This window comes from Dothidotthia symphoricarpi (genome assembly GCF_010015815.1).
Source record: "Dothidotthia symphoricarpi CBS 119687 unplaced genomic scaffold P153scaffold_2, whole genome shotgun sequence".
NCBI lineage: Eukaryota > Fungi > Ascomycota > Dothideomycetes > Pleosporales > Dothidotthiaceae > Dothidotthia > Dothidotthia symphoricarpi.
Window position 1 is genome coordinate 1,320,853 of NW_022985009.1, and position 18,827 is coordinate 1,339,679.

General features: G+C 54.7%; 5 protein-coding genes across 5 annotated transcripts; 2 read left to right on the forward strand and 3 right to left on the reverse strand.

Annotated features, from left to right (window-relative positions):
* Positions 1–101: 101 nt before the first annotated feature.
* P153DRAFT_363122 (uncharacterized protein) lies at positions 102–6,444 on the reverse strand. Its single transcript, XM_033667303.1, has 9 exons — positions 6,421–6,444; positions 6,197–6,371; positions 4,506–6,125; positions 2,766–4,453; positions 2,346–2,717; positions 2,041–2,293; positions 1,782–1,988; positions 1,448–1,735; positions 102–1,396 (listed from the first exon to the last, which is right to left on the reverse strand). Exons 1-9 carry the CDS (start codon positions 6,423–6,425, stop codon positions 215–217), a joined length of 5,790 nt encoding a protein of 1,929 aa, XP_033528524.1. The 5' UTR covers positions 6,426–6,444; the 3' UTR covers positions 102–214.
* A 1,822-nt stretch (positions 6,445–8,266) lies between these two features.
* P153DRAFT_353333 (uncharacterized protein) lies at positions 8,267–8,753 on the reverse strand (the record flags this gene model as incomplete). The annotated part of the gene is made up of 2 exons (XM_033666434.1): positions 8,267–8,429; positions 8,557–8,753. The coding sequence occupies 2 exons, from the start codon at positions 8,751–8,753 to the stop codon at positions 8,267–8,269; spliced, it is 360 nt and encodes a 119-aa protein (XP_033528525.1).
* A 1,160-nt stretch (positions 8,754–9,913) lies between these two features.
* P153DRAFT_271545 (uncharacterized protein) lies at positions 9,914–11,803 on the forward strand (the record flags this gene model as incomplete). The annotated part of the gene is made up of 1 exon (XM_033662905.1): positions 9,914–11,803. A coding segment is annotated over one exon (1,890 nt), but the record flags the coding sequence as incomplete, so codon positions are not given.
* Positions 11,804–12,822: 1,019 nt separating this feature from the next.
* Positions 12,823–15,227, forward strand: P153DRAFT_353335 (uncharacterized protein; the record flags this gene model as incomplete). Its single annotated transcript, XM_033666435.1, has 2 exons — positions 12,823–15,169; positions 15,211–15,227. 2 exons carry the CDS (start codon positions 12,823–12,825, stop codon positions 15,225–15,227), a joined length of 2,364 nt encoding a protein of 787 aa, XP_033528527.1.
* An 835-nt stretch (positions 15,228–16,062) lies between these two features.
* Positions 16,063–18,477, reverse strand: P153DRAFT_392751 (Pkinase-domain-containing protein; the record flags this gene model as incomplete). The annotated part of the gene is made up of 2 exons (XM_033671179.1): positions 17,830–18,477; positions 16,063–17,781 (listed from the first exon to the last, which is right to left on the reverse strand). Coding segments are annotated over exons 1-2 (2,136 nt in total), but the record flags the coding sequence as incomplete, so codon positions are not given.
* Positions 18,478–18,827: the final 350 nt, after the last annotated feature.

Genomic DNA, 18,827 nt, shown 5'->3' on the forward strand with positions numbered 1-18,827 from the left:
CCACTGAAACGGAGCTATTCGTCCGAGTGAAAAAGTAAGTTCGGGAGTTCAGTGAGGGGGGATTAAACAAGGGCGTAAACAGCAAACAACGCCATGAAACATCAACGCGTAAACACACAAAACGTTATCAAGAATAAAGCCAAATGATACACATGTGTAGAAAGACTGCATTCTATCTCCCCCTCTCTATGAACACGTACCCCCACAAACAACCCTAGTACGGAATCCCATTAGTGATGAGCTGGAAGCGATCATACGTGCCGGTGGAGTAACTACTAGCACTCTTCTGAATCAAGCCCCTCATATAATCCGCAGCCTCCCTCTCCGTCCTCTCAAGCACAAAGCGATCTCTGAAGTTCTTGATCGTCTCGGGCTTAAAGCACGGCAACCCACTATCAAGCATGACCTCGACAATCTGACTCAGATGATCGCAGTGTTGCCTCGCCGCCAAAAAGGCCTTGATAGTGAGCTCCTCAAACCACCTGTACGGCTGCGACGTCGTCGAGCCGCCCATGACGGCAATCATCTCGGCGGTGAGTTTGAACGGGGCGCGCTCGAATTTGATGCCGCCGGGCGCGATGTCGAAGCAGAAGCCGAAGTCGATGTGGATGATGTGGCCCGCGTCGTCGATCATGATGTTTCCGTTGTGCCGGTCCTTGAACTGCAGGAGGAAGGAGATGACGCTGTACGCGGCCATGCTCTTGACGAAGTTGCTGCGTGCCTCCTGGAAGCGGATCGAGTCTTCGTTGCCGTAGCGGCTCACGAAGTAGTCGTCGAGGCGGTTCACGGCTTCGCGACCGAGCATGTCGCGTGATATCGAGTTGGGTAGGACGTCGATGACACCGCAGCCAGGGGCCGTGGCGGTGACGCGGTAGGGGAACACCCAGACGTCTAGGCCGACCGTGTTGAAGATACCACGGAAAGCGGCGATCATCTGCAGAGCGAGTACGTCCTGGCGGCAGTCGTCACCTACTTTGAAGATGGCGGAGAGCCACGTCTCGTAGGTGTTGTCCTTCTCCACAACGCGGTCGTTCTCCTCGACCTCTTCTATGTCTACAACGGGTTTGTTCTTGCGGATGCGGAAAGTTGCCATGAAGGGTGTTTTGGCGTGACTCTGCAGGGGCTTGCCAGATTTTCTGTCGATACCGATGACTTGTCCGTCTGGATTACTTGGAAGATAGACGCCGACCTCGACCTGAATTTTGCGCAACTCTTCTTCGATCTTTTGCTTCTTGACCTCCTTGGGCTCGTGGAGAACCGAACGAAGCGTTCCGGAGATGCCAGTGACCTCGTTGAAGAAGGCAAATTCGCGCTCGTAGAACGCCCTGTCTTCCGTCGAGAAGCTTGACTCCAGACTCCCCATGACTTTGTCGAGTGTAGGTTTCACTGGGTCCGGCTACGAATACGTCAGCATGTTTATATATCACTATACAGCAGGGGCACTTACAATTTCAGATGTCTCGTCCTTGTATGCGTTTGCCTTCATGTTCCAGATGATCTGATGAGCGAACAGCTGCGAAAACTTCGCCGTCTCGATTATGTACCGTTCGACGTAGCCGAGAACATCATATCGGAGCGTTTGGACAATCTGGTAGACGTAGAAGAACATGACATCCACGGAATGACTCTCCAGCGCCCTCATAGCGTATTGAATGATGAAGGGGTGGTTACCGTACGCTGGCATGAAGAGCGTGACTGCCGTAATGGGGTTGACCGGAGCCCAGTACAACAGGTACTTTTCACAGTTAGCCGCAGTAACTATCTGATTTGGGGCTACATACCTTCAACTGGAACGACACATCACTTGGTAACTGGTTACCGAGAAGTATCTCGAGAGCATCCGGTTCGTCTAGGACTTTGTGAGGGAAGTTAAGCACTTGCCAACGAACTTCAGTATTCAGGCGCTGAGACTGAAAGCGCTTGGGGAGATGCACAGCGATGGCAGGATTTTCTGCCCAAGCTGTCTTGAGATGGGCCGTCACAGCGGTCTAATTGTGTTAGTTTCAGATCGAGTTTTTCCTTTGAAAGATCACTACTCACATCCAAGAGTCCACCTTTTGCCCCAGACGTAAAATGACTCTTCTTGCCATAGTCCAGAGGAAACAGCCACACCGTCAGACGAGTCTGCTCACTAGTGATCAACAGTGACAAAAGATCCTGCTTCGCCTTGAGGTGTTTCGGAGCGGAGTCCGTAGTCAATGTCAGCCTTCCGAGGACGTCGAGATTGGCCTGTACATCCGCTAGAACGTGGGTCTCAGCCTTGATTTGTAGGCGATTACCACCGAACGACCATCTGCTGTTGTTAGCACAAGAATCTAAAAAGAAAAGCATTGGTTGAAACATACTGTGGCGCTCTAGCAAACCATGCCAAAGCAGCAGTCAGGATGCGATCCATCAAACGCCATCTGATAACTGCCGACAGAGTAGTACAATGACGAGCAACCCGCAACCCCAACAAGATGGTATGGAAGTATGCTTCACGTGCGAGAGGTTGCGAGCAGCCCGTGCTCATCGCATCGAGGGTGATGTGTATCAATCGAACGTACACATGCTCAATATCCGGCTTGCTCAGCCGCGATGCGCTGAAATGGCTGGAGAGGAACTGCAACAGTCGAAAATGAGGTGCTATCAGGTTGTAGATGTGTTGCTGGTGTTTAGAAAGAGCCTCCTTGTCTGTAGCAGCAAACTCTTGTTTACCATAGAAAGGGTCTGGATGCCTTTACACAAATTAGCAGGTGACTGAGTAACAAATGTCGAATACGTACTTCAAAGCAGGGCTGAAGAGACCCCGTTGCCTTCGTACTGTATTCTCCCAGTTTTCGGCGATTGCAACCAGAATGCGAGACTCCATTCGTGGGTTCTCCTTGGTTACGCTCGTCCACAATGATATGCCAAGCTTGATGGACTGCTTTGAAAACACCGCGAAAGGAATTCCGACCAAATGCTGAACAATAGGCGATTGGTCCATCTTGACCCTGCACAAAAGCGCAGCTGCTCTACGTAGTATGTCTCGCAGCTCTGCGATAGTGACATGCTTGTGGCTCAATGTGCGATTCTCCAGATCTAGCAAGAGGTTTGTTGCGTCTTGTATGCTGCGAGAAAGAATACTGGAGGTATTTCCAGAAGAGGGCCCGCCTTTCAGCCACTCTTCTTCCTGGTCTACTACATCCAGAAATTTGTATTCCTGTCTGGTAGTATACTGGGTGATGAAGTCTGATGCAGTGTTGATATTGATACCTTGTCGTTCCACAGCGCCCAGACGTTGATCAGTGGATGGGATGACAGATCCCATCTCCAAAGCAAAGGAACGCCCGAGAGAGACGTGTCCGTAAGAAGAGTCGTCATCAAACTCGGAAAGATATGTCTGGAGAAGCCCTTTGATGTCTAGAGGGGCTGCGTCCAGGGCACCCTTGATCCAAGCTGTAGCGCGCTTGTGTAGAGAATCCAGAGTCGCGCGTCTGAAATTGTAGTCATCGGACAACTCTACCACGATGTTCGTTTTCTTCGAAGTGAAAGTAGACTTCCAGGTATATTCATCGGTTTCACCCTCGAGGCAACTGTACCACATCATTGACAAAAGCTCCACAAGAGCAAACAGTGCGCTCTTTTGACACAGAGTCGAAGGCACCTCGCGAATGATCATGTCTGCACATAATGTAGCAGCTTGCTGAACTCTGGCGATGCGGTGACAGCATGCCGCAAATATTGTCGCTAATTGTTGTGCGAGATATGGCGTAGAGAAGGCGTGAGATTGACCAGAAAGAGTTTTGTTCAGATAGGTCCTAACTGCTGTCGTCGTAATTGCTGACATGCAGTTACCTACAGCGCCACTTCGTAGCTTCGGGTCCAGAAAGTAAGCCAACGCCTTAGTACAATCACCTGTGCTGGCTCGGAGATCTTCTACCAAGTATGCAGTATTGAGGAACACTGCCTCCGAGTAGCTGAGTGATTTGGTGTCGGCCTCGCAGGAAGGAAGTGACATGGCCAAACGCTTCCTATGCTCGTTAGTATGTTCAGGTGATTTACCACGGCGCAACACCGTGTTCAGCTCAATATCACTCTCTGAAAGTGATGGACGTTCTTCCGCAATCAAAGGTTTACTGAATCGAGCTAGGGTCCTGAGTTCTTCAATGTGCTGCTTGCCAAGATCGGACGAGAGATCAAAGCCGTGTACAACGATGTTGAACCAAGCATCACGATGAAGAGTGCTGATGCAATCATCTAGCTGGGAGAAGTCGGTATGTTCGGCGGTGCGTGCTAGGAGGAGGGCAAGAGGTTTCAGTAATTGGGCTATCTCCTGAGCTGCCAATTCGGTATCCCGCAAATGCCGATGCGACGTCTCGTGAGCATCTCCCTTACTGACAATCGTGTCCAGGAGGTGGGTGAGGTACGTCTCAAAACCTGGGTCTGTTGCAGATATTTCTCTTGAGATATTCAGGCGCGCATTCATGACCTGAGCCAATGATTAACAATTGTACAAAAGTAAGATAGCGAACGATACTCACGGCTTCCAGCAAAACGCGATCATCCTTCACAATAGCATCGTGACACAACTTGGAATAAAGTTTGAGTAGTGACCTGAACTCTCCCGGCGGACTGTGAATTCCTAGGAACGCTGATTCGGTGATGATCTTGACGTCGACTGCTTTGCCCGATCGTCCCACCTTTTGAATGAGCATAGACAAAGCCAGTGCCGTGACTTTCTCATCCTTGCAATTCCTCGCAACAGATACAACCGTCTCCACGACAGTAGTGTGTACGTGATGCGGCTCCTCCACGTCACTGGGTGCAAGTGATATAGTACTGCCATGCTGATGATTGTAGATACCAGCAGTGCGGGAGGTCTTCTCAGCCCCATTCAACATGGGCGGCGATGCAGTCATATTTCTGTCTGTCGCAGGACCCGCACTTATAATGTTACCAAGACTGTACAGGGTCGTGATGATGGCATCTTGAGGCAAGAGACTAAGAACTGCGGCGAGTGAATTGGCTGCAATCGATGTGGTTCGGTGGTCGAAGTTGCCCTGGACAATCGTACGTGGCAGCGAACGACCCAAACTCGATGCCATGGATGGAGACGTCCCAGCTAGGATAGCCAAGGATTTCAAGACTGTGGATGCTAGGTCGTCATCCGCACTCTGTACTGGGTCATTCAGGACATTGTCGAGCCAGGCCGTCAAAACATCTGCGTCCGCAACACGCTCATCGTAAATTGTACAGCACAAGTAGGTAATGATAACCTTCGCTTTGACCGAGGATGCTTGTCGTTGCTGCCAGGCAGATCCTACACGCTGCAGGTAGTCAATATTGTTTTCCAGCCGCTCCATCTCTTCTACGGCAATGTTCGTGAGTCCTTCCGCGAGCGCGTCCTCAGAGGCATCCCCAAGCGACGCGCTGGGCTTAGGTGACGACCGCAAGTGGTCGAGGATAGATTCCTGGGCTTTACGGTCCGGGGTTTCGACTAATATCGAGGCAGATGCAACCACAAGTTTTAGAAAAGCATCGTGAAGGATCATGGCGCCGAGTGGTCGTCCGATTGCTGCATAATGCTTCGTATAGCGCTTCCACTCTTTCAAGCCGTGCTGATGTGGGCGCGCATTACGCACAATAGAAAGAGCAGTCTCGAAAGCTATGTGAAACTTCTCGGACATGGCTTCGCGCACATACTCGACGATTTGAAGGCGTTCATAGGCGGTCCAGAACCTTGCATGCTCAGCAGCAGCATTCAAAAGGCCCAGGAGAGACAGACTCTGTGTCATGACACGTGAAAGCTCACCGTCCGCAGCATACTCCATTCTTTCGTCGTCGTCAAACTGATCCGCCGACAACTCGGTAGCTGCAGCGGTCCACTTGTCCACATAGCTTGCAATAGCCGTAGCAACCTGCCCTCGTAGCTGGTCATGGCGAACCCCGAGTGAGAGAATTGCAGATGTCAGGCTATATGTGAGGACTTCGTATGGCGAAGGCTCGATGTTGCGCAGACTTGGAGTTGGTGATAGTATCTGAGCGAACGACTCGGGTAGGTACGACGACAACCGGTGTAGGAGTGGCGCTGCAACATCGAGCGACTCAACGAACGGCGCGGCTTTACATAGGGCTAGGATGGCTTCCAGTTCTTGCAATCTCTACTCGTGATATCAGCTGTTGGTTCCCAGGGTCCGACAGATATGCACTCGGGGTGCTGTTTAAGACATACCATCGCCGTACGCGCCCGGGGAACATCATCTGCTCCACTCGATCCATTCTGGGCTCCAGATGCAGCCGGACATCTCTTTAACAGCCGCGAGAAATCGGAGGATGTAGTCGCGGTCGGTGAAGATTGCGCGGAAAGACGGGCAAGCTTCTCAAGCGCATTACTGCGGATAGTGCGCCTAGCAAATAGTTAGCAAGTTGTGGAAATACATAGTGCGCTGTACGTACGCCATAGTTTGTTGTAACTAGCTGCGCACTTTTGCGCGTTGAGGTTGATGTCAGGCTCGCTGAGTGACGAAACATCGCGGAGGTGTCGTACGCTGATTGGCTGCAACTTGACAACTCCTTCGACATCGACATCGTTTGCACGGCATTGCTAACCTTGACTTGGACTCGTAAGATTGATAATCCAACATAACTGGTGTGTTCATTTTCACGCGTATCATATACGTGTTTGAGAGAAATGTCAACTGCAATTTCTCAAGATGTTCAATCTCGCTGAGCCAAAATGCTACTGCTGTCGATTGGGAACAATGTTCTGGCCCGCAAAGAACAACAATATTCGCACAACCGAAGCACGAATTAAACGACTAGAAAGACGTTATTCCCAGACTCATACATTTGGGATTGTGAGATCGTTCGACGTAGACCCAAGTCAACTATATGCTCAATGAAACACTTGTAGTATTGGCTACCCCGAGGAGCTCTTCAGTTAGAGACTCGATAGCATGAACAAGCTCGGCTAACGAAGCATACGAGAAGGCTTAGAGAAGTTGTCTATGCACAAGTACAGACTTGGGATAAACACACAAGGCTTACTGCAGTGAATTTTCTACAGCATGTTCAAAGCGAAAGTAATCCAAGATTAACACACACAAGTATCTGTGTAGCTAAAAAGTAAAGAGTTCGTGTCTAATCGAATGCAGGTGTTCAGTGGCAAGCAACACAGAACAAACAGGAAGGACACTGCTTCGAATCCCGGTACTGTACTGAATAGAGTCGCAGTCATCGAGTCTGATACTACTACAACATAACACGGTTGATTCAGGTGATACAAGCTGTTACTACCAACCACTTTTGTAGAGCTTTCTTGGCTGAGCATGCTCATTCTTGAGAAGCGGGTTTGATGGACGTATGCGTAACAAGATCTCAAGATGTCGCGAGTGCAGATGGTACATTAAATCAGTGATGGTTTTACCACTGTGGATAAGGGAAGAAAACTTGACGTGTCTATGGGGTGACTACGTTCGACGCCACGCTTGAATGTGGAAGGTTGGCATTGGCTGACATCAGTAGCACAGTCGGGTGAGGTTAACAGTAAAAAACGATGGTATCCGCGGTTGAGCGTCCATGCTATAGTATGTTAGGAACTAAGCCGATAGTTTTACCAGTGTCCGCCGTATAGAGTTTGCCCAGGCGCGATTCGAAGATCCAATTGACAACACATGGTATTCTCTTTCGCATGAAAGTCGCAACACCTTGTAAACCTATCCAAGGTTATTGGTAGCGCCATACCTGCCGCATGCAGATCGTAAACTTTAGGTGGCATGAGCAGACATGCCAAGTAAGGTTTGATGAGTGAGTTCACTGTTGGTTGTTCAAGGTTGCTGTAACGAGCGGCAGAACTTTTTCAACCTTTCAACCCTGGTGTTATGGATAGGCCGGGAGTAACGTGGATATACGGAAATCCGGCAATCTAGTACCCTCAATCGGGTGCTTAGCCAATCAATGGACCTGCTCATGTAACACTGTATGTTTGTATATCCACATTGCTCTTAGTCGCAATTTTTGTATGGTTAGAATATTGCTCTACCCACTTAGAACTATAACTGCATATTACACTTACAAGATAGTGTTCTTGGAACATCCAGGGTGACTTCAAGATGGGTTTTTTTGTTGAGCAAAGTCAGTGGGCTGAACTGTTGTGGAATATACGCAAAAGTCGTTCGTGTTGAATGATAGCAAGCCATGACCCTGTGCCTGACGATCAGAAAAACCGCTTTGTAAACTAATTGATTCCGGGAAATTCGTGCCGATTGACCAGGATGAGCACAGAAGATTCAAGGCCCTTGTTTCAACGACGGTGGCGCAGATGACCCGAGCTGAGTGTGGCGTCAGACGTGAAGGGAGAGACGTACGCCCAGTCGCGTGGGTTTGACAATGTTTCGCCTTTACTGGCTCGGGATTTGTCGGCTTGTGGTTGCCTGTAATTCGACGAAGATCTATGTCTCGTATGTCTACAGCCCGTCAAGCAAAGCTGAATGTCTACCTACCAAAACTGCTTGAAGACACTGGCATTGGCGGGGAAAGGATCGGCGATGATATTCGACATGTGCCTCTCGATTCGTCCTCGTTACAGACTACCTCTTTGCTGTTGCGACTGATCCGGTAGAGGCCATGTTGCTGGCAAAGCGTCTGCGCCGCCACATCCGCCACGTCGAGCACATGTCATGGCCTCCACGTCCCGCGGCGGGACTGGCACCGCTATTCGCAAAATGTTTGCGCAGATCCTCCCTTGGTGGCGCCCCTCTACCTGGGCGATTGACTCGATCGGCGGACATGGTGAGATCTTGTGGCAGCGCGACGACTGCACGCTTGGCTGTGGCGTCTGAAGCGTGTCAAGATGTCCTGGTCTGGTGGATGATCGGTTTGGTGCCCAATGCGGTTAACGAGCGGGTCTTATTCAGCGTACTAGTGTGCACTGCCTCAGCGTCGTAACTCGATCAGCGCCTATCCGCTCTGCCGCGTGAGGCTGCCCACTTCTTTGCCCACGAACTTGAGTGCTGCTCTCCCTCATTCCGTTCGATCTGATCCATCGCATTATTGCCACCACAATCGACGGGTAGCAGCTGTTGAACACAAAAAATCAGCCGCAACTAAGGTCCGAGGGATCGGTTGGTCTGTGACAGTCCCAGGCACGTTGTTCAAGTTCAGCCACAACAGTTCGTCCTCTCTTGCAGCGTCATCGCACCAGCCTTCCAGACGACTTTCAGGAATTCGGACTGCACCCTACCACAACACCCGAACCTGCGCTTCGCCAGTCACCCCTTCTGCGCATCGGAACCCTAAATCACGGCCCAGTAGCACCCACGGTTGCTCAATTTGCATCTTCTGGTCTTCGCTGCCAGTACCGCGTGCACACAGCCTCACTGATCATCGCTCGATTGCTGGCGCTGTAACCTCGCTTCGGTCGACCGACCTAACGCCGATCCAGGTCCAGCTCCGGTCGCATTGTCGACTGCCGACCACTACGGCAGCTGCGCACGCTGTCAGCCGCGTGGTACCTTCGACTGAGAGATCTCGCGCGTCCTGAACATCTGTTCGCGACGTCACCTGGAACCTCGATCTGTCGCCTCTGACCCCAGTTCGCCTTCAACTCGCGACTTAGCGCGTTGTCAGCGGCTCCACTTCAGCTTAATCGCAGAGCTGGTCGGGACAGCGAGACTCAGTGTGTCTGGAATATCGGGGGCAGCATATTCTCTAATGAATGAGCCCGATTCGACCCTGACGGAACATTTGCATCACAGCGCGCACAGTTACGGCTGCTTTGAAACATAGGTCCGTCAAGTCCACCACAGCTCATCTTCCACTTAGCAAACACTCTATGATGTCGCGAAACCGTTGTCGCAACTTTGTCTGCTCCGTGGTCGTCGCTCGAGTGCGTGTGTGCTAACACAACCTCAAAGATAATTACCCTACGATCCATTCGATGGCCACTACAACGCGTGCGGTCACGCCTACGCATACCGGCCCATTTGCTGCGCCAAAAAGACCCATTACTCCTGGTCCTACTGCGCTCAACTCCCACAGTGGCGCGACTTTTGGAACGCACCTTACCAATTCACCGCGCGGTCTCTCACCTCAACTGCTCACCGGAACACACCTTACCAAGTCACCACGCGGAATTTCGCCTCAACCGCTCACTGGGGCAACTGCTCTGGCCGACGAGCGGCGCTACAGGGAGCACGCGTCGCTGCAGACGAGCCCCAACCCCGCCATCGCGGCTCTCCACAGCCTGACCGGCAACCTCCAATCTGCAAACAAGTCTTCGGCTGCACTACACGGAACATCACAAATGAGCACACAAGCAGATAGGATCACCAAGCCCCTCGTCATTCCAGAACAGAGTGGGTTGACAGGCGAAAGCATACAAACAAGCCCAGTCAGCCTGTCTAGCTTTGGTGATGGCGAGTCAACCACCGCAACCGCCCTCGATGCCGCTGTGGGTCCCATGACAATTGCTGGACAAGCAACCGCACCCCAGCCACAACAGCAGCAGCAGAATCATCATCAGCAACAAGCGCATCACCATCAGCTTATTGCTCCAAATCCTGGCGATAACCCTGGTAATCGGGCCTTCACATTTCCAGGGCCAATGCCACCGGAGCCTGATCCACGCGGCCCAACACGACAAATGAGTTTACCAGGATATGGCCAGAACAATCCAAAGTCGCCGTCGTCGACCAAGCGTCACAAATGCCCATATTGCTCGACTGATTTCACGCGTCACCACAACCTGAAGAGCCATCTTCTTACTCACAGCCAAGAAAAGCCTTATGAGTGCCCCACGTGCCAGGCGCGTTTCCGCCGTTTGCATGATCTGAAACGACATACCAAACTACACACAGGCGAACGCCCTCATACCTGCTTCAAGTGCGGTCGAAGATTTGCTCGTGGAGATGCACTTGCACGACACAACAAAGGTCAGGGTGGCTGTGCGGGGCGACGCTCGAGCTTTGGCATCGATGACGATATGCCAGATGGTAAGGGTGATGATGCCATGGACGGTGTGCTCTACACTGGCGAGCCGGAGGGAGAAGGAGACGAGGATGACGAAGGCGGCCGGCCAGCGCGTAAGAGGCAGAACACGGGCAACTCTACGCAAAGCTCGTATCATCAGCACTCCAGTACCTACCCGCCCATTGCAGCCAACCGAGCGTCAGTGGGCCAGAACAACATCCGGCCTTACTATCCAGCACAGGCCAACCAAGCAACCAATATGTCGCCCAAAGCAGCCCCTTCCAGCATCTCTTCACTTCACAATGCAACTCAGCCGAACGTGTTTGCGCAGGGTGGCATCACTGAGAGCCCGAAGCCTCTTTCTCCTGGCCAGCAAGAACACCCTCGTGTCGGTGGGCAAGAGAGCAGTGTTCCTGGCTCGCGTTCACCGAACATGTCACAGCACATACACCAGCAACACTTTGGGCGTAGTGCAGTGCGAGGCACACCTCCTCTAGGTCTGGCACCACCAAATACAAACAATGGACCCCATCTCCCATCGCTTCCCGGGCTGAGCCCAATGGTGTCGAAGCAGGGCTCTCAGGGGGGCGGTAAAGGAAGTGGTTCCAGCATGCTCTCACATCAACAAATGCCGGCTCCTGGGTCATCGTCGCAGCCGGGCAGCTTATCAAGTCACGGCGGCAGCGGCAGTAGCATGCGCGAAGTGATGGGCAATCAGGTGGACGTGTGGCAATACGTGCGTGAGATAGAAAGCCGTATGGCGAGAATGGAGAAGGAACACGACGCCAAGATTACGACGCTCCAAAACGAAATCACGACGTTGCGAGCCCAGCTTGCTCAGCAACATGTCAACAACGCGCAAGGCCAGCAACCAGGCCAGTAGGCGTTGCGTATGGATGTCATGTTGAAGCTTGATGGTGTGATGCACTGTCTAGCAGAGTACAAGGGTTGCGATGTTGGACGAGGCTCCGCGAGTAGCAATGTACATATGCTTGGTGCTCCCATGGTGTGCAACACGGTCCAGTATCAATACGCCACGTGGGAGTCGATTGGCATGTCTGGCCAGAAGAGTGGGGTCGAGGCAGGAACATGGGATGTGAAAAGGAGGTTGAGTGAGAAAGAGGTTTAGAAGGTACGAAGAGTTAGATTGGAAGCATTCTGATACGAGATCGACATGAGGGGTTGAGGGGGATATATGCAGGGACAATGCTATGTGGAGTGGCTGGTGTTTTTTTCTTCTCCCGAGGATGGGGCTGGGAACGTGTATATTATACGGATGGATGGGAGGGTCTTGTGGTCATTGTTCTGTCGGCTCGTTTCCGTCGTCTATTCTGTGTGTGGAGAGAGAGTGTGTAGCGTTGTTCTTATTTTGCACTTGATACCTCTGGGACTTGATACTTCTGGGACTGAGCAGGCATAGCGTGTGCATGAATGGACGGATAGGTGGATGGACGGATGTTAGTCTGAGTGTCGACATGTTGGTGTGCAGTCTAGGTGATGCAGGTGTAATGGTAAAACCGTGGTAAGCCAGTGAAGGCCCGTTCCGGCTAGCGATCTTTTCCCTGCCAACGACTCAGGCACATGCAGCCCGACCTTTACACGTCAGTCCCTCCCAACAGGCCATACCGCTACAACGACGCACGATTCCCCTGATTCTGCTCTCGCCGGCCGCGTTACCGTCACCGACACGCAAAGAAACCTCGCCTGACACGGCTGCCCAAGACTGCAAATGCATGGCCGTCTGGCTCGCTGATAGGCGCCCTGCGCAACAAGCCGGACCGCACACGCCCAATCGAACGACGTGGTAGCCGCGCTGGCGTGAGCCCTCCCGCCTAAGATTTACGGCGCGGTTGTCCCCGCGTGCAGTCACACCCTCCGCCGCAGAACACCATGGACTCATCCGAGTCCCATCGCCGCCGCAAGAAAGAAAGAGATCCCGAACGCGACCGCGAACGCACCAGCCCCAAGACCAAGGACCGCGAGCGAGAGCGGGACCGAGACAAGGACCGCGAGCGCCACAGCCACCGGAGCAGCAGGTCCCACAAGTCGCGCTCCTCGCTCCAGGACGACGACGCCGACCCGGAACGGCCCCAGCGCCCGTCGAGAGAGCGCGCCGGCACCTCGTCGTCGTCGCACACGTCGCGCTCGCTCCGCATGGCCGTCGTGCCCGAGATGGAGCGCCGCAGCTCCCTGGGCTCCGCCAACGCCTCGCGCTCCAGCCTGTCGTACCCCACCCTGTCCAAGACGCACGCCAAGGAGAACATCTACTCACGCGAAGAGGCCGAGAGGAGGAGGGCTGACGACGCCGCCGTCGACCATCTGTCCGACGACGACAGGCCGAGCCCGCCGCGGCCCACACGTGCTGCTCCGCCCCCACCTACATATGCTCCCCCTCTGCCGCCACGCTCGCCCAGCCCCCCGTCCAACGCCCCCACGGCCGCAGACCTGAGGAAGGCGGCCGTGCACAGGGAGATGGAGGCCGGCAGGCGCAGTGTGGACAGCGGCACCCGTATGACGTCCCAGTCCGTCTCGCGGGGGCCGTCTCGCTCGAGCATTAGAGAAGACGCCCTCTACGACAGCACCGAGCTGACGTCGACGACGGGATCCCAGCCCAGCACCGTCCGCGCACCCTCGCCCAAGCGAGCGACTGCCAGGACCAAAACATCGAGCCCGTCAAATGCCAACCCGTCCGCAAAGAGGTCGGCGACGATCAAGGTCAGAATGCGGCCAGCAGCGTCTGAAGTGACGCTGGAATCAGAAGCCACCTCTGTCCAGCACCATGAATCATCCCCCACCAACTCCGAGATATCCCCCTCGTCTGTCGTCGATTCCTCCCCTCGCACACCCACCCAGCATTCGGTACTCCCGTCTGTCATGTCTGCCGCAAAGGAAAGACCAGGCACAGTCGAGTTCATCGTAGACCCTACATCGCGGGCGCAGTCGGTGAACCCAAGATACTCTTCCGACTCTCACATGCCCCCGCCGCCCCCACCGCCTCCGCCGCCGCCTCCTGCCATGATGGATGCACCCCGCGTAGACTACCTGCTCCAAAACGGAGGTCTGCCTCGCGCAGTTCCGCGTAGTCTATTGGCAGCTGTCGAGGGATCCCCGGTTACAGCGTATTCACACTACACTTCGCCTCGCGTCTCAGGAGCCCAAGGCCACGATGTCCGCTCCATATACAGACCGCTGCAAAACGTGTTGAACAGCTACAACGCCGTCATGGACTCGAGTGGCTCTCTCGCCGTCGCTACGGGCTACAGATCGGTTGCACGTCGTCTTCTCGATCGTCTTGAGAATGTGTTTGCTCGTAACATCTCCTCTGAGCATTGCCAGTGTATGATGTGTTTCGACCAGCCACTCCCCGAAGAGGACGAGGGTGTCAACTGGGGCGAGATCCTGGAGCTTGTCTCCGGACGATGCGAACTCCCCGCATGGCCCCCATACGACGACCTCTCCTCTGGACTGGGTATCTCGAGGCTCGAGGATCCCTGCCAGCGCATCGACATCGACGTCCCCGAGCAGTACCGCGAGCACTACGAGAAGCAGTCCAAGAAGACAAAGGTCGCAGTCCAATCGTGGCTGTCGGACCAACAAGACAACCTCCCAGAAGACGCTGACGACGAGACACTCACCTTCATCATGCTCACCCGCTTGGAACAGCCGCAGCGTCCGCTCTACTACGCCCTCCTCTGGGGCTTGGACAAGCTCCCTACCCCGCGCACACAGAAACCCGAATCCGGCACGCCCCCCTACCTAAACCGAGCCGGCCTAGCCCTCCAGCGTCTCTACCGCCTGCACACCCCCCCACGCGACCAACTCACAGTCATGTACCTAATCCGCCACACAGACATGCACAACATGCTCGCCACCCTCGCCGCCGTCACGCGCCACGAGTGGGAAATCCTCGTCTCAGGCCGCTTCGACGGCTTCCTCTGGTCCGGCGCAGAAGACTCCCCCGGCACGGGCTCCGGAAACACACCCCCCCGCAGCTCCTCCCGCGCAGGCCAAATCCCCCCCTCAGACGGGCCCCAGCGCTTCACCTCTCCCAGCCCTTACTCCCGCCCGGGCTCCACACGCCCCGGATCAACCCGCCCAGGCCCCGCCCCCGTGCAAATGGACGAGGAGACCGAAATCGCCGTCCTCGCGGAAATCGAGCGCGAAATTTACCTCGGCATGGAGGCCATGGAGGATGCATTCGAGCACCTGCACAACCAAGCTGAGCTCGTGCGGCGTCGTCTGCGGGAGCGCGGCGCGGCGCTTTCTATGGTCGCTCAGGCGCGTCGGGGCAGTGAAGATGGGATTGAAGTCCGCACTGGTACGCCGGCGAATCTTAGAGATGGGGATGAGGGGCTGGATGATTGTAGGAGTGAGATTGGGCCTGATGACTCGGCGAGTAATGTTAGTCATAATCGGAGGAGGAAGGCTCATCGTGCGCGCGAGAGGAGGACGCCGGCGCCGGTTGAGGAGGAGAGTGAGGGGGAGAGTTTGGTGGGGGAGAGGGTTAGGAGAAGGTATTAGGTGGGTGGATGGAGGGGTAGGTGGGTGGGCGGGTTGGGAGATGGAGGGTGGGTTGGGAGATGAGGGGGGAGATGGAAGGTGGGTTGGGAGATGAGGGGGGGGATGGAGGGTGGGTTTGGAGATTGGGAGGGGGGGTTATGAGTTATGACCTGGCTACGGCTTTTGCGTTGTTTTTTCGACCGCTGATGATGATGATGACGATGACGATGATGAGACAGACAGAGACCGAGAGTAAGTGAGAGAGAGAAAATATGGATACCCGGTTTTTTTTCGCTGGTTTGTTTGTTTGCTTGCGTTTGCGTCTAGTTAGTTTAGTTTTTCCTAGTTTTCCATTCCATTGCGAGCGGCGTAGTCTGGTCTGTGTGGGTTTCATAATTATCAGAAAAATGGAAAAGAGATTGAAATTGCATGTCCTATTCTCTCCGTTGACACGATATGATATAACAACTCTACTGTACACTCCCCCCCCCCCTTTCCCAACCTCTTCCCCCCTTCCCCCTTCACCCCCCAATCAATCATCAGCAGGTTCAACCCTAACCAGCACCTCCTCGAGGAACCCCTCCAAAAACCCCGCAACCTCCCCCCCCATCCCCACCTCCCCCCTCTCATCCCACCGATCCAGCTCGCGAAACCTGCCCACCAACTCCCCAACCAGCCCACGCACCCGCTCATGGCACTCCTGGCGCTGCTGCCGTCTGTGCGCGAAACCCGGCGCGTCGGATAGGGAGAGCGCGCAGTCGGTCTTGTTCTTGACGCTGAGGTTGTAGGCGCGGCGGGCGAGGGCGGCTTCGAGGGCGGGGACGACGACGCCGGTTAGGGCTGTGATTTCTTGGGTGGGGGGCGGGGTTGTGGTTGATTGGGGTAGGGGGGGTTTTGTGCGGGCGAGGGATGTGCGGAGGGAGGGGGGTTGTTTTGCGGGTGGGGGGTGCTGGTATGGATGGGGTGTGGTGTGTTGGGTTGGCGAGATGAGCGGGCCGCCGAAGGGGTCGGTTGAGCGGGGGGAGTCGGGGTGTGAGGCGCTCAGAGGTGGGAAGGCGTGCTGGTGTGTTGAGGGCAGGGGTTTTTGGCCCGCGAGCGAGGGGAGGGGGTGTTGGGTTGTTGTCAGGGGTGGGAGGGGTTTTTGGACTAGTAGTGTTGAGGGTGCGTGATCTGCGATTTGGAGCGGGCTTTGCAGGAAGACGGATTGGTGGGGTGGAGGGGGCGGTGGCGCTTGTCCGTTTGTTGTTATGCTCGAAGAAGGGCCTCGGAAGGGCGGGATTTCGGGGATGGACATTTGCGGGAGGACGGAGGCGCGGCTTGGTGTTGGGTTGCGCTGCGAGGATGCGATGTCCATCTTCTCCACGTCCGCGGCGATGGAGCGCTGGAAGTCATCGTACGCCAGGCCCAGTGGCGTCTGCCGTCGCGGTTGTTGAGATGTTAGTGGCTTTGTAGGCGTGACCAAGCCGCGGTTCATGGGCGGCGAGAATAGACCAGGCACAGGCGACTTTCGTAGAGGGTCCTGAGCAAGTGGTGGAAAGAGAGGCACTGACTTCTTCTCCGGCGATGGCGGTAGAGGTATCCTTGCGGCGGTGTTCAGCGAACTTATAGGTGAACCCTGTGTCCGCAACGGGGCTAAGCGTTTCGTGGGTGATGTCGGCGGGCTTGCTCGAACCGTGTCCTCGTTTTCATCCCCAAACCCACCACGCTGGTGAGCGAGGGGTTTTCTCTGTGGCGAGACATGCCGGGCGTTGGCGCCAGCAGCGTTCATCGGCGCAAGCGCAGGGCCTCTCGCACCTCCGACAGGTCTGACCGTACCAAAATCCCACAAGTCCTCATTGACTGGCTCCCTCCTTTTCACCGGAGTCAAGTCATCCTCATCCTCAGCGGCTGCCTTTGGATTTCTGGCCTTCCAGTCCTGGTATCTCGATATGAGTTCCTGCAGACGTGCCGGCTTGCCAGCTTTGCGGATGAAGTTTGTTTGGAGTAATTGTTTCGCCGTTGGTCGATCTCGCGGATCCTTGCGCAGACACAGCTCGACAAACTCCTTCAACGCGGGGGAGAAGTTGCCATGCAGTTGTGGAGGCGGGTTCTTGGGGATAAGAAAGAGGACCTTCATGGGGTGGATATCCGCGTAAGGGGGTTCGCCATTGGCCAACTCCAGCGCGGTGATACCCAGGGACCAGATATCCGCTTTGCCGTCGTAGCCAGACTGCCTGATGACCTCTGGCGCCATCCAAAAGGGCGTCCCGACGAACGTATTCTTCTTGGTCATGGTCGCGGAGAGCTGGCCCGAGACACCGAAATCCGCAAGCTTGACCTGTCCGTTTGCGCCGACGAGGATATTGGCAGCTACACCAGATCAGCAACAACTCAACCCACAGCATTCTACCCACTCACCCTTGATATCCCGATGCAGTTTGTGATCATCATGCAGATACGTCAACCCCATAAGCAGCTCCTTGAGTATAACAGCGATATCCGCCTCAGCCATAAGCCCCGGCTTCATCAGATCGGCACAACTCCCGCCCGAGCAAAACTCCATGACGATCCACAGATCCGAGCCATGCAGATAGGCGCCATAATATCTCGTGACGTAGGGCGAGTTCATGCCCGACAGGATCATGATCTCGCCCATGATGTCGTCGACCTCGTCCTCGGCGTTCTCAATGTCGATGACCTTGATGGCGACGGTGTGGCCGGTGCGCCGGTCAAGGCCCTTGTACACCCGCCCAAAACTGCCGCCGCCTATGCACTCCTGCTTTGTGTAGAGCGTCGTTGGGTCCACGGCCTCGCTGGCCCCAAAGTCTGCTGCCATGTTGGCGTGTTTGTGTGTGTAGATTCTATGCGCCGTCGCGGTCGTAGCGGTCGTGGAGAGCGTGGGAATCGTGATCGTGATTCATGTGCGGGAGGACAGTCTTCCAATCGCGCGTGTAGTAATCCGTCGTTGGCGAGTCGTAGACAAGCTGTAGTCGTAGTCGTAGCCGTAGTCGTGGTTGTAGTCGTGCTTGTCGTGCTTGTCCACTCTCCGCAATCGCAATCGCAATCCTAAACGAACCACAGTGTAGTCTCAGATTCACAACGCTTCACCCACGCATCGAGTGAGTTTGTGACATGCACCAGTATCAGGTTCAGTCCCCAGTCCCAGTTTCCCTCGCCGTTGCTTTCCCGCCTGCCAAACAAAACACGCGCTATTTCCAGGCGTGTAGCAAAGTGCAGGCGCGACACGGTATGGTGTGGTATGATACGATTAGATGCGTATCGCACGGGCAACCCAACTTAACACGAACCAACCAACAAACACGGTGATGGACCCGCGCTTAGATCACACCCCGGGCAGGTGAGGTGAGGGGAGCGGGAAAAGAAAGAAAAGACACCAGGTTTGTCTTAGATATGCC